General features: G+C 35.5%; 4 protein-coding genes across 6 annotated transcripts; 3 read left to right on the top strand and 1 right to left on the bottom strand.

The window, feature by feature from the left end:
- Nucleotides 1–34: 34 nt before the first annotated feature.
- On the top strand, nucleotides 35–6,778 carry LOC136815839 (apoptosis-inducing factor 1, mitochondrial-like). Of its 2 annotated transcripts, XM_067072291.1 has the most exons (17): nucleotides 35–190; nucleotides 306–403; nucleotides 810–887; nucleotides 1,232–1,290; nucleotides 1,351–1,427; nucleotides 1,577–1,692; nucleotides 1,993–2,123; nucleotides 2,971–3,058; nucleotides 3,346–3,430; nucleotides 3,563–3,633; nucleotides 3,780–3,888; nucleotides 4,519–4,626; nucleotides 4,828–4,916; nucleotides 5,311–5,451; nucleotides 5,665–5,807; nucleotides 5,952–6,114; nucleotides 6,343–6,778. In XM_067072291.1, the coding sequence occupies exons 1-17, from the start codon at nucleotides 49–51 to the stop codon at nucleotides 6,568–6,570; spliced, it is 1,926 nt and encodes a 641-aa protein (XP_066928392.1). In that variant the 5' UTR covers nucleotides 35–48; the 3' UTR covers nucleotides 6,571–6,778. The 2 variants fall into 2 exon arrangements, with proteins under 2 accessions (XP_066928392.1, XP_066928391.1); XM_067072290.1 differs by having other exon boundaries at nucleotides 1,232–1,427.
- Nucleotides 6,779–8,451: 1,673 nt separating this feature from the next.
- LOC136815838 (uncharacterized) lies at nucleotides 8,452–13,394 on the top strand. Of its 2 annotated transcripts, none has more exons than XM_067072288.1 (4): nucleotides 8,452–8,558; nucleotides 10,581–10,737; nucleotides 11,708–11,849; nucleotides 12,419–13,394. In XM_067072288.1, exons 1-4 carry the CDS (start codon nucleotides 8,522–8,524, stop codon nucleotides 12,509–12,511), a joined length of 429 nt encoding a protein of 142 aa, XP_066928389.1. In that variant the 5' UTR covers nucleotides 8,452–8,521; the 3' UTR covers nucleotides 12,512–13,394. The 2 variants fall into 2 exon arrangements, with proteins under 2 accessions (XP_066928389.1, XP_066928390.1); XM_067072289.1 differs by lacking the exon at nucleotides 8,452–8,558 and adding an exon at nucleotides 9,058–9,223.
- Nucleotides 13,395–14,533: 1,139 nt separating this feature from the next.
- On the top strand, nucleotides 14,534–15,882 carry LOC136815837 (uncharacterized). The gene is made up of 3 exons (XM_067072286.1): nucleotides 14,534–14,678; nucleotides 15,344–15,445; nucleotides 15,618–15,882. The coding sequence occupies exons 1-3, from the start codon at nucleotides 14,573–14,575 to the stop codon at nucleotides 15,815–15,817; spliced, it is 408 nt and encodes a 135-aa protein (XP_066928387.1). The 5' UTR covers nucleotides 14,534–14,572; the 3' UTR covers nucleotides 15,818–15,882.
- A 3,775-nt stretch (nucleotides 15,883–19,657) lies between these two features.
- On the bottom strand, nucleotides 19,658–25,143 carry LOC136815836 (large ribosomal subunit protein eL21-like). The gene is made up of 7 exons (XM_067072285.1): nucleotides 25,038–25,143; nucleotides 24,847–24,936; nucleotides 22,728–22,789; nucleotides 21,508–21,620; nucleotides 20,967–21,044; nucleotides 20,638–20,710; nucleotides 19,658–19,767 (listed from the first exon to the last, which is right to left on the bottom strand). Exons 2-7 carry the CDS (start codon nucleotides 24,911–24,913, stop codon nucleotides 19,678–19,680), a joined length of 483 nt encoding a protein of 160 aa, XP_066928386.1. The 5' UTR covers nucleotides 24,914–24,936; nucleotides 25,038–25,143; the 3' UTR covers nucleotides 19,658–19,677.
- Nucleotides 25,144–25,277: the final 134 nt, after the last annotated feature.

Raw genomic sequence — 25,277 nt, 5'->3', positions numbered from 1 at the left:
TAAATATTTTATCATGTTTTTCTTTTCCTTCAGAAAAAATAAACAAAAATGTATAAAATAATCCGTCAACAGCAGACTATTCAACGAGCTCTTCGAGAAGCAAAATATTCACGCAGAAATTACTCCAGACTGGCACAGCAGACGAATCAGCTGCGTGCAACTCCGACGAACCATGGAGCTCTTAGAGCAGGTAATGATAATTCTTTCTCTTTAGAAATCTTCCAAACAACGAATAGGAATTTTTCATTCAAATTTTAAAAGTAAAAGTTCTGATACCGTATTTTGAATATCATAATGGTTTTCAGGCATCCGTCGCATGGCAACAAGTGGTTCCAGTGGAGGTGGAAATGACGCCATGTTGATTGCAGCAGGAATGGGAATCCTTGGTGCCACCGGAATGATGGTAAGTCTTCCTTTTTAAATTTTCTTCGATTATTGCAACAACGTTTTTTTAACTTCGACTGCAGTCGAACAATGATGATGACGATAAAAACTCTAACATTTTTATACCCTCCTTTTTAAATGAGACATTACCTCCATGTCAACCTTTCGGAAAAATATTAAACTTTTGATCAATCGGTATATATCGAAAGGTTTCTCCAAGATAGAGGTTTTAAGTGAGTTTAAAATATTCCACAAAGTAGTACTCTTACATTTATCTAACCAGTGTTCAGATAACGTTAATAGCGTTCATGTTAATGTTAAAGATAATGTTACTTTTTTGAACACTAACGAAGTACTTTCATAATTACTCAAATCAACGACATCGAACTGCATATCATGATTGTTTTGGACTTTTTCCATCTCAGGGTTATTACATGACAAATACCGAATACGAGGGTCCAAGAGATGTCAAAGAACCTGAACCTGTTGCTGAAGTCGAAGAGGTTTGGTATTGCTTTCTTTATTTTCAAAGGAGCCTCTTTTCATATTACTATTGGTTAGGTAGATGTTTGCCCAGTAATGTCTCATGGTATTATTATCAGGTTTGTGTAAAGTCTGGTCAACAAGGTTTGACTTATAAAGGCTTCTTTACTACACGCTTTTTTATAAAAGCACGCAGCTGAAAATTTGCCGAAACTTTTGAACAAATTAAGAACAATCCTAAGCCTCAGGTTTCTGAAATTACTGAAAATTTCAAAAAATTGAGAACAGCCCAAAAAAGTGTGTACTACTAACTACTCATGGACGTCAATAAAGCCTATCTTCAACCTTAGAATTGTTTTTATAGGAAGTGGCCGAAGCACCAGAAGAAGCTGCTACCGAAGAGGCTGCTACCGAAGAGGCTGCCACAGAAGAGGCTGCTACCGAAGAGGCTGCCACAGAAGAAGCTGGCACAGAAGAAGCTGCTACCTCTACTGACCAAGAACAAACACCTACCGAAGTTGTTGAAACACCTGAAACTTCCTCTGAAGAAATCGTGGAAGGTTGATTTACTATTTAAATTTTTTATTTCGAACATTTCGGTCTAATTTTTTGGGTCTTACAACATTGAATCCTGTTAGATATTTTCTTGTCTCTGATTAGAAAAATTACACTCACTTCTTTGAAATAATATGTCATTTTTCACATTCAGAGCCGTCAACCCCTCTTCGTAAATATCCCGAAGAAGCTACATACGTCATCATTGGTGCAGGCACGGCTGCTCATGCGGCTTGTAGAGCCATTAGGAAGAAGGATAAAACAGCAAAGGTAAAGTTCGTTTGAAAGCTTTCCCCACGTTTCCCAATCTACCGATGGACTCGCCTTGTTTATGGAATTCATTATGGGGATTCGGTTGAAAAAGTTTGTTGCATATTGTCTCTTTAGTTATTTTGTTGGTTTCAGAAGGATAAATGTAATCTCTGTTATACAAAGTGCTCTATACCAGAAAACAAGCTGATTAGAGTCTACATTTATTTGTCAACAAGTAAAAAAATACATTACTTATTAGTCGATTTCATTGATTAGAGAAAGTGGTCAAAAATGAAACATTTCAACCTTTGTTTACAGATTCTGATCATCGGTGAAGAGAATGCGTTGCCATACATGAGGCCACCTCTTTCAAAGGAGTTATGGTTCAGTGAAGATGAGAAGGTCACCGAAACATTGAAGTTCAAGTCATGGAATGGTAAAGAACGCAGGTTAGATCTTCATGCAGTCAGTGATCTGTTATTAGTTTCTTTAGAATGCAACTACTTGCTGTCATTGTTTTTTTTGACTGTTTTTGACAAAACACTTGAATCAATAGTTTCAATAGACGATATCGGCTTTCTGAATTCTCCCCGAATGATTACCCATGATGCATTGTTAGGGTTTGGGTTATCGTCCGTGAATTTTTTTGCGCAATGCATCATGGGTAATCATTCGGGGAGAATTCGGTAAAGTCGATATCGTCTATTTACTGTACGCAGATTGAACGTATAATAGGTCATGATTTGCATAACAAAGTCTTTCCAGCGCTTGGGGTAAATAAGTAAATTTAAAAAGGCAGGTTTGATTGCAGAACTGTTGAAAACAATATACTTTTTAAATCTTTGCAAATGGTAGGCACGAGAACAGTTTCCTTTCCTACGATGGTAGGATCGATTTGTGTATGATCTTCGAGCAGATTCTGATTACTCCACTCTGGAACGCATTCACTCTAAAGGCAATGGCTCCTTAAGAGAGCCTGCCCAGGCTGGCGCACCGCTTTGATCTTTTTCATCTAGATTTGAGATGAATATCAAAGGAGCGCGGTGACTGGTTAAAGCAAAACAATCGAACCAAAATTGAATGCCGATCACAAACATAAACATTAGAACCCAGTCGCTCTCGCTTTCGTTTTCGTTTTCAAGCAAAAAGCAATGCGGTTTTCGAATGTTTTAACTTGACAATCAGTTCAGATCTTCTCATTCGCAATATCCCTTTAGAGCAGAGCGTGGTATGCTCAAAATGGATGATCTGTTACGAGATTAGTTTGTGTATAATATTTGATCACTTCAATTTCAGTGTCTTCTTCGAAGGTGAAGATTATTACACTAAAGTAGAAGATTTCAATGAAGGCGATCGAGCTCTTTCCGTTATTACTGGCGAAAAGGTAAACCTATCTCAGTTTGTAAACCCTTTTACCTTCCTTTGTCATCGAAGTTGGCAGTACACGTCTTGTCTACTCTCATTCACCACAGGATAACAAATCATATTTTTTAATGATGAATGATTAATGCCATGCAAAGTAATGTTCGATAAAAATCAAGAAAACAAAAATTTTGTTTACTGTACTGACGATGACGATAGTCGAAAAGCTTTTACAATAAATTGAACAAAATTTTTGTTTTCTTGATTTTTATCGAACATATTTTTTAATATTATGATTCTTTTTTTAAGGTCGTTCAAGTGAATCCTGAATTTCATGAAGTGACTTTGGCGAGTGGAGAAAGTATCAAATATGGAAAACTACTCATAGCAACAGGTTCCCAGCATATCATGTTTCTTTGTTTCAAGCTGTGTTCTGTTAGCGAACTTTTTGAGGTTTAACTCTTTTCTTGGTCTCTTTGATTCAAATTTTTGTCTAAATATTTTGCATGTTATTTTTTTCTTCCAGGTGGAACTCCACGTGGGCTCAGCGTTTTCGATACTCAAGGCGTCAAAGATAAATTAACTCTCTTCAGAAATGTAAGATCTTTCTTTTTGTCTTCGAAAATCATATTATTTGCGATTTAGGCCAGTAAGGATTTGTTTGTTTATTTACTGAATTCTCTTGGTTACCATACAACTGTCTTTCGAGGTTTCTCTTCCATCTACTTTCTCTTCCTTTACAGATAGCAGACTTCCAGAGTTTGACATCAGCAGTGAGTGAAGCAGAGCATGTGGCCGTTGTTGGTGGAGGTTTCTTAGGAAGTGAATTAGCATGTGCCCTCGCCTCCCATGGTAGGTCCTTCATATTCTGATTTAATGATAAGGGAAAGCTTGCAATTGCGGTATAATTATTCACTTGCAATAACAGTTTAAATGTTAATTTATACTCACGATACACGCAAGAAGTAGAAGTTAAAATTCAAATGGATTTCGCACTGTTCTCAATGCAAAAATGTAAGGCCATGCCTGGTGATTTCGGTCCACACTAAGATAGTCCCTCGGGGATCGTTAATTTTTTTGGACGATAACTGAAAAAGGTTTTTACACGTTCGCTGCTGCCAACTGCGAGTATACTCGTAGTAGAGTGATTAAAATATCGGCAGTACTTCAAAGAGCCATACATTTTGATACAGAAACTAACATATTTTTATTGCATTTTTGGAATCTACGTAAAATTTTGCATTGATTGGAATACAATTTGAAAGTATTTAAAGCAAAATTTAGGCCACAGGACACTCTGAAAGCTGCTGAAAGTCAAACTTTTGATAAAATTTCAAGAGGATGAAATTTCGATTTCTGAAAATGGCTTGTCAGCGAACGTGTCAAGGAGAAAGAAGTCAATAGAGAGGAATTTATACATTTTATGAGGGACTTAAAAGGGCTTTAAGAACTATCACATCTATCACATCTTTTACCATTCAGGCAAGAAAAAAGGACTGAAGGTGACACAAATTTACCCAGAAGAAGGAAATATGGCGAAGGTGCTTCCCAAGTACCTCAGTGACTGGACCACAAATAAAGTCAAAAATGGTAAGCTCGTTGCAAATGTCTCTTGTTCATATCTTCTGCCATAAGTAATATAACTCAAAATTGGGCTGATGTTTCAGACTAGCTTTTTTAATGAGGTGGATTAAATAACCTTTGGATAATTTTCGTATATAAAGAACAACTTTACACATCACACTGTCCTGTATGATTCCTTAATCTCTCGCCAATCACTCATCATTTTAGAGGGCGTCAATATATTATCGAAGAGTTCAGTGAAAGAGACCTCAAGCGAAGGAAAACAAGTCAAGTTGACATTGGATAGTGGTGAAGAAGTAAGAAAGCTGTCCTTAATCTGAGAATCTCTAATCACAGATAAACTCGAATTTACCATGGCAAATTCTTCCAATTTAGGCTTAGTACGATTCCACTGTTCTAAGAGCAATGAAGTACTTCTTTAATCGGATTAATTTTCACGAGAATTTATTTCGTGTGCTAAAAAATCGCGAAAGTTTCGGCATTTTCAAATACTTTGCGTGGATTTATTTCCGCGAATCAGCCAAAATCAGTTAAGAATAGTCTTGAAAACGTCAATTTTTGTCACATTTGGATTTACAGATAATTTTAAGCCGATTATCTGATCGTGAAAATTTCGCGCGGATTTAATATCGAGAGTCAGCAATCTCACATACAATTGCGATTTTTTTTTCTCTCTTCTTTTTCATTCAGGCGTTGGCAGACCATGTTGTTGTATGCGTGGGCCTTCAACCCAATGTGGAACTTGCAAAATCTGCTGGTCTGGAGGTGGATTCACAACAAGGGGGTTTCAGAGTCAATTCAGAATTAGAAGCAAGATCTGATATCTGGGTGGTAAGTCACCCCCTTTCAACATGGTTTATTTGTTATTTGCTACCTCTTGGGACTGGGTTTTACCCTAAGATAAATCAAAGTTAGCGTCGTTGAGGAGGATTTGCGAAATAATTATTATGTTTCAGCGATCTCTCTAAAGCATCCTGTCAAGCCAAATAATTTAGTTTGGACCAATTAAAATTAGTTTTGACTTCAAACTTTTTTCTTCATTAGGCTGGAGATGCTGCTTGTTTCTACGACATCAACTTGGGACGTCGCCGAGTAGAACATCACGATCACGCTGTCGTCAGTGGAAGATTAGCTGGTGAAAATATGACGGGTGCCAAAAAGAGTTATCAACATCAATCCATGTTTTGGTTGGTTAATTTCTCCTCCCCAGTTCTCTTGTGTCGCGTGCTACTTGTGCCTTTCTTTTTTAAATGAATAAATGTTTGTTTGTTTGTTCAATGTTTGTTCAAAAGCTGTATTTTGTTCAACCAATTGTTTCCCAATTATTTTAGGAGTGATTTAGGTCCAGAGGTAGGATACGAAGCAATTGGTGTATGTGATAGTTCATTGCCCACTGTTGGTTTTTGGGCCAAAGCCACAGCCAGTGACACACCAAAAGGTTCTGAAGAAGCTACTGGTGAAAGCGTACGCTCTGATGCGGAATCAGAAAATGTCGTAAGTGCTCTTATGTTCGTGTGTTAGTATTATTTTACGCAAAAACCTGGAAACTACGTTGAAAGTTTGGTAATTAGTCGCTCGCTATCTAAATTTTTTGTAAGTGTATCATTGACAAGAGTTGGTCGCTTAATGTACGTCTTATAGCTGGCCTGGTTTCCGTGAGAATCTAGTTCACCTGCTTAGGAAAGAATCTAATAATTTTTTCTTTCCTCTATTCTATCAAAGGCACAAAGTGAAGGTAGCGCAGTCGCAGTGGAAACACCGGCAGCACAAACTGAGGGATCTGAAGAATCGTTTGGGAAAGGAATTGTTTTTTATACACGTGAAAAGAAGGTGGTTGGTATTTTATTATGGAACATTTTCAGTCAAATGCCCATTGCAAGGAAGATCGTTACTGAGGGAAAAGACCATGACGATTTCAACGCCCTCGTTAAAGCATTCAAATTACACTGAACGTGTAAATGTATCCTTAGATTTTCCATAACTAATACCCGATCCACACCACAACAAATACCCTTTAGATGACCGACTTTTTGAATTAACACAACATGATGAAGCAATTATTTGTTATGTTTAAATTATTATAGAAACTCTTTCTTTAACGAGAGAATATTTTGTACAGATTATTTTTTAGAGTGATAAAACGAAATTTTAATCGAAACTTGTTTGAAATTTTATTGGAATCAAACACTGTAGGCCGCTTGAGTGTGATAAACTTCTTCTTGGTTTCCCGATGAAATCTTTACTTTGTTTTATTGTGTCTAATGTTGACTAGTTTTTCCGCCTTCTATAGCACAATAAATTTTAACAACTCTGACTCAACACGTTGTCAAGTTGATTATCAGTGCAGAAAAGGTTGATTAAAAACATGCTGAGCATACCCACGAGCTCTTTTTAATCATTATCTTTTCATTTCATTTTTAATTTCCGCTTAAAGGCTCGCATCTAACTATGTGGGATATCTTTTTCGTGTTCTACATTAATACGTTTGTGAATGTGAATGCTTGATTGAGTTTCGCTGCTGGTTTTGTCGAGTTTGAGTTTTTGTTTGTTTTTCAGAAAATCTTTGTCAGACGGGGGACGTGTTTGTATAAAAATGAACTCTGGTCCAGCCAGTCATCCTTTTTTTCTTGAAGCAACCTATTTTATTTAGCTTTACTTCGAATAATTGAATGAAAGAACCGTAAAACCTTTATCAGCCATCAATTAGTGTTGAAACTTCTTCCGTCTCAGAAGGATTTCCGTCTTTGTGAAGTGAATAAGGAGGGATCTCCGTCTTAAAATTCTGCATAATTCACCGAAATTTCAAGATGTTATGTTCTAAAATTGCTATGAAAAATCCGTTTTCCGTCTCCGATGAAAACCTTGGTTAGACCAATGACAATAAAAAATCCCTTAATTAATAGTTAGTCTTTTTCTTCGTTCACAAGCTTTCTTTTACTTCACAAGCGGAAATCATGGTTTGACAGGTGATCATTTCCTGGGCATCAACATTTAACTGTCTCTTTAGTTCATTTCGATGGTTTATCTAAAGGGTGGTCGGAGGTATTATGAATACATATATCAGTCTTTTTGATGCATTCACGAGATCTTTTTTGACATAAGTTATGGAAAAAAGTACTTGAAAGCAATAAATACATTTTCTCAAGTGGTATAAATGCATCATTTTGCTATATGTTCTATTTTTACAAAAATTTTGATGATCGCTTTACATGACATTTCTGCTGATTTCAATCACCACGCTTGCAATATGTCGTATTATTGACTTTTTCGAGAGAGAAATTGTTACAATTTATTCAGCTTTCCTAACCTTTCGTGAAACCTTATTTTTCCTTCGTATTCTTTCAACGTCTTTATAAAGAGGTTTTTGATCGAGGGTCAAATTACTGTAATTTGTAAGATGAGATTCTGCGAGAAGAGTATCGATTTCTCTCATTGCAGCCCTATTTTCTTTTCTCATGTCTGAACTCCATTTGAGTTTTTCTCCAATAAGAAGGAAGATTGTGAGTTTTCAAGTGATCAGTATACTCTTCATTCTGATTCGATGTTATTTTCTCATCTGAGTTTTCTGAACTTCACTGTTAGATGTTTTCCTGTTTCTCTGATACTACCGTCCCACTTGAGTGAAATCTAAGTGCCCTTTTCTCAAAGCTCTTTGTACTTCGTTATCTTTATCTTGTGTCCTTGAAAATTTTTGTCCTTGCCGAACTACTTTTACTGTTATTTTTATAGAGCAACGAAGCACTGCGACTTTTTTATGAGTGGGCTAATGGAATGATACATTATGAACATTACTGTATTTTGGTGCAAGGTCTAAAGTTATACCGTTCTTTCCACCTTTCTTTCTCCTATTTCAGAGTATATTAGTAAAACATAAAACAAGAAACTCCATACAGCAGAAGCCATGGATGGACTCTGTCAACTCACCAACAGAACACAAGGTAACACTTTCACCAAAAATACAAGCAGTAAACATTAAAGTGTTTGAATAATGTGAACGCCTTGAACCGGATTTAAGAGGTGTCCGCTTTTTGATGAAGCCTTCAACATTAGTTCCGCGTATTGAGTGTCTGCTAAAGAGAGAATGCAGGAATCTTGATGTAACTGACCAATTGAAGTTATGTTGCGATGAACTCTGGTAACCTTTAGAGTGAGTTAAAGACTATTTTTAGACTTTTTTTGTATCAACATCTAGAAAGTGTAAAGTAGAGTTTATGAGAATTTCCATGACTGTTTCGAATTGAAACTTATTTGGGAGAACGTGGTTGACAAGAGTTTTTAATCCTTCAAACTGATAAGATTATCATAGTTATAATAAAATGGGGGCCGTTTTATTCTTGATGACGTCACAGATCTGATGAATGTATCAACCAAAACGTCGACGAGCGATAATGTAATAAAAATATTTTCAGAATGATAAAATAGCTTTATTTTACATAGCCTGACAGATCGTTTATTGTAATTTATTTTTTAAACCTTTTTCTCATGAAATTGCTGACAAATACTTTACAAAACCTCAGATGAAATTGTACAAAGTCGTTTCGAGCTTTTAAAGAAAGAGTTGTAGTTTTGGACGTAACAACAATGGCTCAAAAACAGCATCGAGGTACTAAAATTTGTTTTGTTTGTTTAGTATCTTTCATCTTAGAATGAAAATAGTTCCATATCCACGAGTAAAGGTTTTAGTTCAGTCAATTTATAGTCAATTTATGATGAAGGTCATAGATAGAAAATCTCTTCAGACAGCTTGAGAGGAATTCCTTGGCATATTTTACGTAATTTTATTCATCATTTAATCCATTTTTTATTGAGGGATTTAGAATAAGTGAATGATGGGGAACACATTTTCCAGTTGCTTTGTTTCCCATTCAGCCTCTTTTTCTTTCATTTTTTATTTACCAGTTTATCAGTTTGAAACTTCTTCTTCAAAATAAGGAAAAAGAAAGAAAATTTGGGAAAAGGAAATCTCTCATACAAAATTCCTTAATTATTTAAAGGAGAGTGTGTTAGGATTTCCAAGGGATATACTTTATTATAGTCTCACCTCTCACTATATGAGATTCACTCGATGAAAGTTTTGAATGGAAATGGATGAAAATCTTATAACACTTGTGAATAATTAGTAGTTTAAAGTATTGTTTGTTGTCAAGAGATTACCGGGTGATTAACCAGTGATTAACCAGTGATTGGCAATTTCCTCCTTATTCTAATATCAAGGCAGTAGGAAGATAATTAGGAGCATTCATGTATGATTAAAATTTTCGTAGATTTACTACTCGTTTGAAGTGTTTGCATGTTTGATCAGGTATTTACAAGAAAAATCAATAAGACAGAAAAGTCGAGAAGAATTTGATGGGAAATGATAGATCTAACCATATTTAGTTTAGCTAATAGAAAAGGATTTTTATGTTGAAATTAATTTTCGATGCGTTGTTCCTATTTCGCAGCTTTTTAAAAGTTTTCACCGTAGGTTACATGGACATGGCAAGGCTTCATGATGTATACTGTCATAAGTTTGCCTCCAAGTTCGCCACTAAATGACGTCAATGATAATGCCCTTTTGCCAGCTCTTTACTTTGTGACGGCTTTTTTAAATAATGTTTGCTAGAAAGCTGGTATTTTGCTACGAATGACTTATCAGAATCAAAGGCAGTTTGAAATCCAGGAGTCTGTTTTTAGTTGTTCTGTTGTTGTTTTTGTCATTGTATACCTGAAATAAATTTCTCATGAGACTCATGTTTCTCAATGCTTTCTTTATATATCATGATTGTGAAAGATCCTTAAGCTGAAAATTTATCGAAGTTTATTTCCAATTCATCGAGAGTATAGATGCAGTGTTTAGTTTTGTTGAGATGGTCATATTTTATTTTGAGTGTAGATTAAATGTGCAACTCTGAAGCTCGATTTGATTACCTCTGCCTGGAGGTTGATTGTTCATAGTTCGCTATATTCTCTTATTTTAGTGGAAATCCCAGCACCAGATTACGAAGGAGCACCTTCTTTGCCACCTGTTGATTACAACCAAAACGCACAACAACCTGTCACAAAGTCCTACATCCGCAACAATATGTCTGATGCCATGAAAGAAATCTCCAAAGATATTAACTTCAGAGCAAAACAGTAAGTGTCGTTTACTTACTCCGCCCCCCCCCCCCCCCCCGCTAATTAATTTTTCGAAAATTTTCCACCCAGGACATTCTTATTCCAACACCCTCGCTTATTAATTTTTGGGAAAATGTTTTTGAAAGTTCCCTTTTTTGTCTTAATTCTGCTGTATTAGCCTCCTTTTCAAACATTTTCCACCCAGGACATTATTAAACCCCGCTTATTAAATTTTGAGATTTTATCCAGCCCCCCTGCTTATTCCAACCCCCCGGCTATTAGGTACCCGAGAGTATAAAATTTAAATGAAGGTATCAACATGTCGTCTGTGCAAAGACCCAGTATCTACGACTGATTTCAAAATTCATTGCCGTAGAGGGTCTGTTGCCATTGTGTTTTCTCATTTGAGATTTTTCAAACCGACCGCTGCGATGAAGTGCTGCTGAGAGAGGGGGAGACGATGAGAGAAGTGCTGCTATTTATAAATCGCACTTCGTCGCAGAGGTCTTTGTACAGGAATTTTTTATCAAACAAACTGCGTGTACTACGAAGCGATAAACGCGAGATACACTCTGGTACAGAGTAATTAACATCCACGCTGAAATAATAGTTCGGTTTGGCTGCGAAACCACGTGGCTGAAATTTAACACATAGCTCCTAGGCCTTAGGACAACCAAAAAAAATTGAACCTATTTTGAGCAATTCAACGGATCGCCAATCCTTGTAAATACAAAATGGTATTTTTTTTGGTTTTAAAGACTACCAACAAATCCACACACATTGATACATTGCTCTTGAAGGGAACAATAGAAATTTCGTTTAGAAAACATTTTTCTGGGTTTAGGCTAAAAAGTGACGTCATCGGAAAATGACGTTTCCATTCGTTTTCGCTTTTCCTGTTTTTTTTTGGGACAATACAATACGTAAAGAACCTCTGTGCCAAATTTCAACCACATACTAATAAATTCTTCCTTTGGTTATTTTTCAGAGATCGTCAGCAGCGACCGGAATTCTTAGCCAAACAACATCAACTGAAATCGAGTGCTGCCAAAAAACAACAACAAAAAGATCATGAAGAAAACAACGAACTCTTCGCAAAACTGAAATCCCGATCGCAAGCTATTGATAATGTATGTTTATAAGTATTTCCTTGGCAGCAAACCTTATCGTATACAATTGAGTTTTAACCCCCGAAGGGGCTAGAAAGGAATCTTCAACCTTTCTCAAGTGAGAAAAGCCTTAAAATTTGTGTCGCATTTAGAATGATTGATTGAATCAAGCCCTTTCTTTGCTTCCGAGCGAAATATTTTTTAAATTTGACGCGATGAATTTTGCTCTCAGTCTAAGCGTTTGTGTGAAAACCATGCGGATCACGCGTTTTAGATGGGAAATAAGTGTCTTCATTTCTCATTCAAGAGTTTCAAATCTAGCCCTCGAGGCTTTCGAAGCAATATCGCATAAATCTTTTGGATTTGTAAGACTCTGAAGAGGCTAAAGGCAATTGTCCTGGATAGGAAATAAGTTCATTTACTTTCCATCCATGATGCGGAGTGTAACCTTCTGCTGTATATACTCATAGTTACGGCACACTTTTTGGATTCGTTCATTCTTGTCTGTGAATGATTGAAGATTCGATTCTTGTCCCACATCTCGTTGAAAGTGCTAATGATCTATTATATTTCTTCATTCTCATTTTCAGGACGAGAGACAAAAAGAAGAGGAAGCTCAACGTCCAGAGTTCATGAAAGTCAAATTAAAAAGTGGTCCAAATACTCCCATAGCTTCTTCATAAATACAAACACATCACTTGAATTACCCAGGATTCTCTGTTTGGCGTTGGACTGAAGATGAAACTGGCCTCAGATTGGCTGAATTTTCCTCCCCTTGTTTTCTGTGAACGGAAATATGTCGGACAAGATACATGTTGGATCTTTGAGATTTCACACATTAAAACATTTTGTTTTAAAGATGGTTTTATTTGCTTTCACAATGGAGAGAATCTTGGACAGAATCTCCTGTTAGAATCTTTTGTTTTTTAACTTTATGTTGTGTTAAGCTAGGATTAATCACAGCTTTAAGTGCCAACGAATCTGCAACCCTATCGACTAAAAATGCGAGGAATCAATGGAAAACCAGCGGGGCACAGCCGCAGGGTACCGACCCATAACTGGGTGGCTTTGTCTAATTTTGATTCTCAGAAAAGTTAGTACCCAGTACTACATTTTTTTCGGGGGTATATCACCTATTTCAAGCTAGTACCTGATACTGAATTTTGGTTAAAAAAAGGTTATACCACTTACTAAAAAGGGGGTGGTGGTAGCTAAAACAATTCCTTCTGAAAATCAGGGTTAGTACCCTGCGGCTGTATCCTTCCCTGTGAAAAAACATGTCTTTTTCATTCTAGTTTTTTTTAAGATTTACTGTTCCATCATTGCTGAATAGTTTTAGTCAAGCACAGTCTAAATATTCATATGTCTATGGTCAAGTGTGATTCTAACGAGTTTTAAAGCACTGTTAGTCTTCGCAAAAATACTTCCTATGTTAACCTGAAATGACAGAAGATATATTTCCCTACGAGTGTTCTTCATTTTTGTAGATTCTTCAAAATTGTATCGATAAGATTTTTGTATATATATATTTTTTCTAATAAAGAATTAGTTTTAGTACAAAGTAAATCATTATGTAGTTTGAAAATATCTTACTTTGAAAATGTTTTCTATAGCAGCTTCTATGATAAAATAGGAGCCCTTAAAAAAGTCTTTAAAAAGGTTTAGCGCTAGACTGGCCTGAAACTGAAGAAAAGATGCAATATAGGTTGCAGAATATTGTTCAAAAAAGTTTTATTTTAGGCGTTATTTATCATTTCATTTCAAGCGTTATGCCCTTAAAATCTACGAGCTCTGAAAGTTTTGAAAACCATAAACAACTGATAAATCAAATATGATGAAGTCCACTCCAAAAGAATTAGCTTCTGTACTTCTTTAAACATTGCTCTTCTTAGGGAAGAATATATGGATTAAATGTAATAGCTTGTTGGAAATATAATTATTAGTGCATTGGTGTGTAAACTTTGAAGAATCATCTAAGAATTGAAAAATGAAGATGATCAGGAGATATAAAAGAGAAGACTTTTTCTACTTTATTGTAGACGATACTATCGTCCGTTTAAAGGTCAGTAAACGCGGGAAAAAGTTCGGGCGTCAGGGCGGTTTACGGGAAAAAAGTGGCGGTAGAGTTTTGGAACAAAACACTGTAAACATCTCCGCAATTGCTTACTCCACCCGAATTTATCACGCCTCTCCTAAACTATTCCCTTTTTTAGTGATCTTGTGTAGACGATAGGATCGTCTACTTTATTGAAACTTAAATGTCTTTTTGGATAGAAAGTTGCAGCCCTTCAAAAAGGGCCAAATTGGTGATAAATTGATAAAAATGGTCGAAATGAACCTGTTACAAGGGGCTATAACTTCTGATAAAAAAGAGATATGGAAATCTGAATGAATACCTATTTGAAATCAGCGAGGTTCAAAATCTCGCACAAAATTTCACAAAATAATTTTTTATAAAGTAGGAAAATAAGCATTTTTCAACGTCATTTTCAATGTTTTCATTTTTTTTTTTATTTTTTTTTCCGAAGCTTTCATCTATCCGCTTGAAAATATCTTTCTAACGAGGTATAACTTTTAATTATATATTTTTTCCCTCAAAAAGAAAAGTTAAAAAAAGTGCATACTGCCGATTTTTTTTGAAATAGACTTTTGATGGACATTTTGAAAAACATTCTAAACGGTTGAATGAACAGAGAAACAGATTGTTTTTTGCGGCGTTTCTCAGAACTATCTTTCAAAACAAAATGGTGGCTGCAAATCGGATGTTTATAGTCGGAGTTTTGTTAAATTGTGTTTTCATGATAACGATCAGATGTTTTCCACTGGGGGACTCTTATCCTGCTGATCCAAGTAAATATCTTCTGTTTATAAGTATTGGGATTTGTACAACCAAATAAGTATATTTTGTTTTCGGACAGACATCCCCTTCTCACAGACCCGGTAGGATTTTTCTGTCTGTGAGGGTAAAAATAACGGACTGAAACTCGATGGGAATAAATATTCCCATATTTTTTATTGCTTGGGATTTAACTTATTTTATTTTTCAGTCAGAAAGTTCACTGGGGATGGGAAAAATAATGAAATATTTTGCAGTGAGGATTGGTTCATTTGAATATTTTCAGTAGGGCATAATTAGTAAAGGATAATTTTCCACCGAGGACGATATTTTGTCCATTTTTTTCCAGTGGGAAGGGGTTCCAGCGGGTCTCTGGTGAAAAGGGGGTTGTGGACAGGGTACTGTATTATAAAAGTTACGAAGATTCTTGCTGTTTGGTCTTGTTTCACAGAATACGAGCATCGCGCATAAAGAGATCATTAATTTATCAAACATGCATATTTGAAATGTTTCAATGGAAACCCACGATAGAGTTGTGGAAACCTAGTGGGTGAATAGACATGATGTTTTCCGAGAAGGACCTGTTTATCATTTTCGGAATATAATATTTCCTGTATTTGAAGTATATGTCAACCTGAAACCTTCTAACCAATCAAACGTCTTAATTTGCTCTATCTAGTGCATATGGAATCAAAGAAAGTGAATTGTGATGGTCCTGGCTTTCAATACAAGGGGACGAAAATCAGTGACGACAAATTGGTTGTATCTTTCAACTGTGGTGGTAAGGAAGGCATTTTTAATTTTTTTTTTCGTTAAATTTAATGCGAAAGTTTATAATTATAAAGGACTTATTCTCCAGTTAGTAGTGTAGACATCATTTTTTGAGAGGAATTTTAGAACCTGTGTTTGAAAATAGAGCGATATTCATTGATTCATAAATTCTCTTTTTTCAGCAATGGAAAAATCAACGGTGTTGGCTTGTAAAGATCCGAACTATCGAGCCTCCTCCAAACGCGATTCCATAGAGAATTGTGATCCTATGGATGGGCATTTTCAGACGTCTGATGTCACGGCAACTGACCAGATGGCTTTAGTTTGGTTGTGTATTAAAAAGACTGGAAAACCCTGCACTTCCAAAAAGAAAGTTAACTAAATTTTAAAGTATGATGTTAATAGTATGTATTAGGGCAAGAATTTATTATAGACACTGGATAACCAACGAGCTATATTTTCATTGATTTCTCATGTTCGAGCCTTGTCCGCAGTAATGACATTATTGTTCACTCTCCTTCCTTCATTAAACGATTTTTCGTAACATTTTAATCAGTTTTTTCGTCTTAACACAGTCATTTCAGGGGGGGGGGTTCATGGTTGGTGGAGGAGCGGAATCGGTCCTTTTTTCGGACGGAGTGGCGGAATTTGGCGAAAATTTAGACGGAATTACGGAAATTGGGTTCTCTGACGGAGACGGAAAATTAGACAATTTTAGTGCGGAAAAACGGAATTTAGCAAAATAATTTGCGGAATTTCGGAATTTTGTTTTCGACAAAAATATTGAATTTCAAAGGAATTTTCGGTGACGGAATTTTGGTTCAATTTAAGACGGTTTGACGGAAATTGGAGAAAAAATTGGCGGAATTGCGGAATCGGGTACCCCCTGAAACCCCCCCATTTCACTTCCCAAATGAAAATTAAGTTTTCCTTAGAGAGGCGAACGCATCAAAATAATTGCTAATTACGTGTCGTTATGACGTTTCAAGTTGCAAGAAAGATACGAAAAACATGCTATGTATGAAAAATTTAATGTTGACACCAGAAATTTTCAAAATTTAACCTCAATAAAACCACCGATCCACCACGAGCCTCCAAAATATTTTCATACCACGATGAAGCCAAGACACTCAAGTCTCATATATGTCGATCTTAGCTCTTATCAGAAAGATGTTAGAAAGATATCGCCAACTTAAAATTCTGTGTCATTTTAGACCTTTTGTTTGATTTTTCTTGTCTGATGATGTTTTTGTCACAACAGATTTGATACATGTATCCGTTAAGTATTTTAGCATTTATTTCCAAATTTTTGGCGAGTAAAAGTACAAAAAAATAAAGATAGAGGACTTTTTAGAAAAAGAGATTATTAATCATTTTTCAAAATCAGAGAACTTTGAGCCGCCATGACAGTTGTCCTTTGCGGACAAAGCTAGATCCTCGATTGTTTTCTTAAACAAAAGAAAGACAATACTTCGCTCTCCACCGTTTTCTACGTTGTTTTTCCAGTGTCTATAATAAATTCATGATTAGGGCTATTAGTAATCACACGGTGACCATACCATACATACATATTTGCAGGGGGGGGGGCGTATTGCGGAAATCGACTGTTTTTTACTTCGACATTTTGGTAATGTCAACAAACTAGGTTTTTTAATTTTATTTTTGTAGGTTACCTTTTGTAAAATTTAGTTAGAACATTATTAAAATTTTTATATTTATTTTCTAGAAGAGCATTCAAGATAATTTTCCAGGAACATAATTTGGGCACCTAACTCCTGTCTTTGTACTGAATTTCAGAAAAAAACTAACAAAGCTCTTTTTCAAGCCCAAGCCTCAGAACGAAATTAAAGACCAAAACCATAGATTTATAGGATGGCGTGCTTTAAGCTCTTCCAAGCAAAAAAAAGTGAATATCGTAAAAAATATTGATGCTCGTTGCTGCTATTGTTTTCGAAAACCCGCGAAGCTTCTGATTGGTCAAGCGCTGAAATTCTATTGTAATGTCACGTGACTTAGGTAGGATTTCCTACTTAACCTCGGCACACTTTTTAGCAAAAAGCACTCTATCTAGCCCTTCGGGTTTTTATAAATTTATGACCAAAACCCTGCAAAACCTGGCTATTTAGAGCAAAATAATAGATCATATACCCAAAATAGTAGGGGGAAATTTGTAAATTCGCTCGATTTTATCAGTTAAAGAACTTATTATATATTTAAAGCTAAGGGGTAGGGGAATCAAGGTAACTTGGGTGCCAATTTTTTTTGATGCTTTGGTTTGATTTTCGGACAAATATGACGGTCTCAGGCAAAAATTAATGAAAATTTTAGCTTGAGAAAACAGAGATCTGTTGTATATTTTTAGAAAGCTCTCAAAAAATTAAGATTTATAGAGATATATTGCGAGTATAGGTGATTTCAGCAAAGAGAATTTCAGTACCTAACTCGAGATATCGAGCTTCAAAAAGCGCAAAAACTGGACAAAACAGCTGTTTCTGGCTGAAAAACAGTTTTATAAGGGTTAATATCTCGAGTACAGAAATCACCTATCCATACCATTGAGTTTCAAGCCCGAAGGGCTAGAGGTCAATCTCTAACCTTTCTCAGGCAAGAAAAATTGAAGCCTTAAAATATGCGCCGTATTTTTGATGACGGATTGAATCTAGCAATTCCTTTGTTTTCGAGTGATATATTTTTCAAAATTAGGCGGTAAATTTTAGTTTCAATCTGTCATTTGTGTAAAAACCAGGCGGGTCGCTCAAGGCCGCGCAACTTTGGTAGGATTTGTTGGCTTCAAATCCTACCAAAGAGATTGACCTCTAGCCCTTCGGGCTTGAAACTCAATGATCCATACTTCCAAGATATCTCTAATCTTAATTTTTTGAGAGCTTTCTAAAGATATACAACAGGTCTCCGTTTTCTAAAGCTAAAATTTTTATTAATTTTTACCTGAGACCGTCATATTTGTCCGAAAAATCACACCAAGTGTCCGAAAAAAATTGGAACCCGAGTTACTTTGATTCCCCTACCCTAACACAGTCGAGTACTATTGCAAATTAGGAGAAATGCGGGTATTTCGCTTAAATAGGATGAATTATCCTAAATAAGATAAAATCGATAGCTTAGTTAGGAGAAATAGAAGAAAAAGTTGATTTTCTGAACAACTTCAGAGATCCGCGTCTTTTTAACTCTCTGAATCAATTATACTCATAAGGAAGATCATGTTAGGCCAAATGTTAGCTTCTTATCAGTGCGGAGTGAAAAAATATGAAACATATACAAATTAGGAGAAATAATGCTTTTGTTACACGCTTTGCCGTATGAAAAATATGAGCGTGAATGAAAAGTGTCGAAGGACGAGAAAGTGTTCATTCTCCTTGACACAAACCACACAAACGTAAATTGCGCAAATGTGTCTACTACAATAGGATAAGTTTATTTATATCCAAGTTTCTATTTCTTCAAAACATCGTTACGAGCAAAGTTTTTACTAAGAGAGTTTGATGCATAAAATCTGAAGTTTGTCAAAAGTTGAATAACTTCTGAACGCACGCTGACTGATGGATCAGACTTCACAAGCATACTATACTGGCTCCAAATTTCTTAAATTTATGCAATGCTTGACGCGGATCTCTGAATTTGTTCAGAAAATCAACTTTATCTGCTATTTCTCCTAACTAAGCTATCGATTTTATCTTATTTAGGATAAATCATCCTATTTAAGCGAAATACACGCATTTCTCCTAGTTTGCAATAGTACCTGACTGCCTAAGGGTGTATAACAAGCGCTTTCACTAATAAAATCGAACGACCTAAGAAAAAAAACATATTTCCCCCTACTGAAAAGGAATAATGAGCCCCACCCAATGAAGTGTAGGCCCGAAGGGCTAGAAGTCAATCCCCTTGGTAGGATTCGAAGCCAACAAATCCTAACCAAAGTTGCGCGGCCTTGAGCGGCTCGCCTGGTTTTTACACAAACGACAGATTGAAACTAAAATTTACCGCTAAATTTCGAAAAAAATATCAATCGTAAACAAAAGAATTGCTAGATACAATCTGTCGTCAAAAACACGGCGCATTTTTTAAGGCTTTACTTTTTCTTGCCTGAGAAAGGTTAGAGATTGAACTCTAGCCCTTCGGGCTTTAAACTCAATGGCTCCATCCCCATTAGGTTCACTCCTAATTGGGCCCGTAAAATGGGGAAAGATAAGTGAAGCAAAGTTAATTCAGTTGGTGATAATTTATTTAGATGATGAATTCGTATGGAATTGGTTCGACCAGCGTTGGTTCATTTCGTTTGGTGGTAACAAAGTGTCCTTCACGTGGTTGTACAGGCTGAAAGAAAGAAAAAGATACATATCATCAAATATAATTACTCGAGATAACATTTTCCTATCAGGATTTCGAAAACCTTTCTTTGATACAAAATGCTGAGTATGTCCAGAGGAATGTAAAGAGATGGAAAAACAGCTTCTTGAAAACAATGGAAAAACGGCTCGTCATATACCAGGTCTGTTGCCCTTAAGGGAGTTTATGTCGAGTAAATAGGTTTCTTTTGTTGTCGCTATAAAAAATCTGCATAATTAGCGTGTTGTGACAAAATTCTTTTGTTTCAAGCCTGATTATGCGCAAACTTTTAGGGCTTATATTTTGGGTACACCTCTTCTATACGAAAAGGTACCTATATCTTCTTGCTCAGAATTTCCTAGCGATTCTACTGATATAACCGCATCATGACCGCACCATAATATGGAAAGCTAGAGCTCGAGAAAATTATAACTTCATCTTGATTTTATTCGACTGCTGACAGTTTTACAAGAACCAATTTAATATCATTGCGTTAAGAATTTCTTTTGTTATACATTGGTAAAAATATTGCTCCTTATTCTAAAAAATTGAACTAGTAATCGGCAAAAAAGGAAAAACAAATTTTCATTTTTATCGTCAAATATGTAGAAACCGTCCGATTTGTATGGCGAGCCGTCTTTTCTGGACTTTCATTTAATGACCTAATCAACGTTTTTACAATAGAATTTTCAATAGAAGTGATCGTTGAACTTTGAGTAATCAGAAAAGCTGTTTTTCCATCTCTTTACATTCCTCTGGTATGTCTAAGAATGCGAAAATAGAAATTGTTTGAAAGCAAAATAGATTCTATATACTTAAAGAAGATTGAATTAGAAACTGATGGATATTTTCACTTACCAATCTTCTGCAATCGACTTTTTCTCCCTTGGCATTTGCTTCGGCTTTTTTGACTTCATTAGCCTTGACACGGCTAAAATGAAAGATATAATCTGTATACAGAAATTTCATATTTCTAGTAATGTTTTTCAAAGAGAAACACCTTGTTGACACTTTTTAAAGCTCAGACTGCTTTCAAGCAAGCGTTTGAAATAACAAGAATCTTGAAAATAACAGTGGGTTCAGCCTTTTCAGGCTTCTGTCTAACAAGTCCTTCATAAAGAATAATCATCACAGCTGAGTGCCTGTACAAAAGAATCGCTTTTAATGAAACATTCGAATAAACTTACTTCAAGAAATCATCTCTGCATGTTGAATGACGAACATGCTCAATACGGACATTGATTCTCTTGGGAATGATACGGTTCCTACAAAAATTACAACAAGGTATAGCTGGAAGCCTAAACAATGATGATATGTCAAAGAAAATTGTCCAAGAACTAACTCAACTTCTGATGCCTTATAACAATCTCCCGGGTGAATATAGTTGGACAGAAATCTCGATTTCTTCACATAGTCATATATATAATATATTCTCCCTTTCACTGAGTGTGTACTGTGTGGATTATGAATGACCCTCACAGTTAATAGCTAAAAAGTGAAAAATAGTTTTTAAGTGAAAAATACTTATTAGATAATACTCAGACAGCAAAAATTGCAGTTGATATAACAAGAATCTTGAAAATAACAGTGGGTTCAGCCTTTGCAGGCTTCTGCCTAACAAGTCCTTCATAATTTTGCTTCATCATTGTATTATGATCAAAACTGACAATTTTTCAAGACAAATTGGTAAGGTCGATGTGCAAGGCGAAAGAGAATTATTTACCTTACCCTAATTGTTTATTTACAACAACACCAACAGCTCTTCGTGTAACGTTGAAAACGCGACCAGTTTTGCCATGGTAAAATTTGTAAGGCATACCTTTTTGGAAGGCACCATTTCCCTAAAATGGAAAAAAAATTGGATTATTACTAAGTTACTGTTTATTAGTATATAGAAAATAACATTAAATGAGCTGAAGCTGGTTATAGTTGCTAAACATTACTTTGAGCCCTCCTTTTCAGAATTTGTTTATTTTTGGCTGGTTATTCGAAATTTCTCTAAGGATATTCTACTTAGGATATAAGCATCCCTCAAAGCATCTTTCAGCTTCGTAAATCTCTTGATCTAAGCATTTCCGTGCCAGCTTTTGGGTTTTGTACGCTTAAAAAAAGAACATGTAGTGAAGTTTGTTAGCACAGATGATCCTAGTCTACAGAATAGACAGGCTCTTAGGCTTTTGGACCTTACTCTTTGTTTATAGGCACTGCTATTGACAAAAGATGTTTATCAACTGTTATCAATTGAGATTTTGAATAAAAGAATGTTTAAAACACAGCTGATTGGCTTAGGTTTTGAAAGTCTCTATTTTTTAATTAAAAGCCCAGTGCGCATGCTTGTTATCCGGAGAATTTCAATATTCAAAACAAAGAGTAGGAGTTTTATGCTTGAAACGAAGGAAGAACTTTTTCTACTGTTTTTTCCACTAAAAAGGCTGTCTTAAGCAAAACTTAAGTTAATTCAGGAGGGGCAGCATTCGATAGCCGAAAAATATATTTAGATTCTGTTTAAAGATTCTTGAAAGTTCTCTTTCAGAATCTTTAAACAGAATAGGTGTTTCTTTCAAGTTTCAATGTTAATTTAAAAAAAAAATTGAAAATGATTGATGACAAAATTGACCCATCTTCAGCATAGATTTTACACAAAGTCTTAAATGGAAAATAAGAAACTGTCAAATATGTTAAAGAATCTTTATTTGTTCAACTTAAATCAGCTTTCATTGGTGAGGGGTGATTGTGAAGCTTTGTGATGAAGTCATAACCAATTTTTTTCTATGATTTCCTTTTATGCTAAAGAAAATTTTCTGCCCAAGTTTCAAGTCCATAAGCTTTCCTAGATCAAAAGTTATACAAGGATGGTGGAAACTAACTCCTTGAGAGTAGGAACCCCCAAAAGGCCTAATACTAATGGGGTTCATTTGAAAGCTAACAAACATGTTTAAGTTGTTTACCTTAACATCAACAATATCACCAACTTTGTAAACCTTCAAATAAGTGGAGAGATGTTCAACACCTGAAAAATCCAGAAAAATATTAACAAGAAACAAGAAATGCAAGGGAAAATAGTACTAAATGTGAAATTATAACTTGATAGACTTACTAAAAGAATTACTGCAATGAGAAAAAGGGAAAACTAAACATTCAGTCAATATAAAAATTGTATTATAAAATGGAATTTAAAAATAAACGGCCTGTTGTTCTTTGCATTTATGTAGGGCCAGGCCCAATCGATTGTTTGGTTCGTGTCCTAGAAGCTTTGAAAAATGGGTTGGTCGAAAATTAGAAGCCTTTTTTCATTTTCCCACCAAAAACCTCAATTTTTAAAATTCCTCAAGTCATTGTGCAATCCTGAAATCCAACCACAATAGCCTAAAACCCAGGTCCACAAAGGCACGCAACGCGAACTTAAGATAACTTCTACACTTAGACAGTCAGGAACAGTCGCCTTATTAGGAGACGCCTCCTGATTAGGAGACATGTACGTCGCTTGGGGTCGCTTGATTAGGAGACCCGTCTCCTAATTAGGAGACATAAAACTTTGATCTCAATTTTAAGGGCTTTAGGCTTTTCCGCGCATTATGAAACTAGTTTTAATGGAAAGAGCAGCCTCGAATTGGTAAAGTTTTAAAAAAATTATCAAAATTTCTCGGTGCAATCGATCACAATCCTAATATAAAGCACTACAAGGAAGCCCCTCTTGATTTTTTTCATGTCCGCCATTTTTCTTTTTGAGACGCTTCTGTTCAGAAGACAGATTCTTACTTCTGATTGGTTCTTATGGATTATTAGAATTGTGATTGATTCCACCGGTGGATTTTTCTGAAAATCACCATATGGAATCAATTTTTTGTGCTCTTTCCATTGGGAGCAATCAAATCATGCGCAGTTTGCTCGTTCACGAGATAATTACACCCGTCTCCTGATAATTAAGACGTTCACGGCGTGTACTTTTTAAAAGAATGCAGCTGTAACTCTCTGCTTTTAGCTAGGTGCCTAATATTTGTTTTTAAGTACGGGTTACACCAGGACATTTTTTGTGCAAATTGGATGTTGTTAATAGAAGAATCAAAGCAGTTAGTTAATAAAGAACCCCAGAGATAGTAGTTTATCATGTGAAAAGGAGGTAAAATTTCTTTGATTTTTCTAACTCAAAGGGGAACACTTTTTCTGAAAAAATTTAGAGTCAGTAGGACCAGACGACAATCGAATTTGAATCTGTCGATTGCGTTCGACTGATTCGATCGTTGATTTGGTTCAACTGGTTCAATTGTTGATTCCGTTTGATTGAGATCGAACCAAACTATCAATTGGGCCCAGGCCTAGACAGTCTGTCAACCTGGTCCTCGGAATTCACTATAGACCCCTTTCATGTGATGTCATATGTTTTGGATTACCTTGTTTAGCCTAAATAAAATATATTACAAATTTGGATGATAGAGGCAATATGACTCAAACTTTGCCTCTGAATTCTGTCTCTTTTATTCCAGATTTTGTTAAGAAAGACGATACAGAAAAGAAGACTAAGCGAGAAAATCAAAACAAGCCAAAAAATTATGAAAGGGGTCTATACAGCCCCCAGGAGACAAGAATCGTTGAGCGAACAAGCTGCAATGTGATTATTTTGGATGTATATATACTATAGATATATAGTCAGATGTATACTATATGTATAAAAAGCAGTCGTGTAGCGCTTTAAAAAAAATCTTCGAAAAACTGCAGATAAAAATTATAAAAATACTCAATGATCAAAATGCTGGCTACGCTGAATCTACAAAACTCTTTAAATAATATAGTTAAAAAATCTGACAAATTTTCCGACTAGAAAAAGGTCAGATATTCAAGATAGAAAGCGAGTCAGTCATAGGACGCGAACACAACTCATTTGTGACCGCAGCCTAACAGACAGATATCGAAAAGGATTGTGAGCGAGTGGCCCTGTAGGGCATAAAGACGGCAGATCACAACCATGTTCTCATCTTGAAATCAACTTATTTAATGTAAAGAGGAAAGTCTGATAGAGGGTAGTTTCTAATAATAGTTTGGTCGAATAACACATGTATCATATCATACCGTTCTTCTTGTATCCCTTAGAGAACAAATAACGGGTTCCTCTTCGTTTTCCGTGAGGGTTTGTCATCTTGCCTTCCTAGTGTTTGATGGCTGTAAAAAAAGGTAAAAAATTTCCTCAAAGTCCATCGTAATCATAGCTTTGAATTGCCAAAAATAGGGGATTCAAAGGAAGGTGTATCATCAAAACGTACCACATGTAAAGATGACGGCCGTAAAAAGAATTATGGTAGAAGAGCAAGTCGCATTGAACATTTATGATAGATCTATTTTACAGACCGGATTCTTCAAAAATGATAAAAAGTTTCCAATACTTTAAAACATTATTACTTCATAGTAAATCTTTGTAATATTAAAATAAAACACAAAGCATAAATATAGAACATTTTATTTGTTCATATCAAAATAAATAAGGCATAATTAAAAAACTTTTC

This window comes from Clytia hemisphaerica, unplaced genomic scaffold (assembly GCF_902728285.1).
Source record: "Clytia hemisphaerica strain Z4C2 unplaced genomic scaffold, Clytia hemisphaerica genome assembly, whole genome shotgun sequence".
Classification (NCBI taxonomy): Eukaryota; Metazoa; Cnidaria; class Hydrozoa; order Leptothecata; family Clytiidae; genus Clytia; species Clytia hemisphaerica.
Note: the sequence above shows the minus strand (reverse complement) of the source record. Positions and strands in the feature narration are given on the sequence as shown.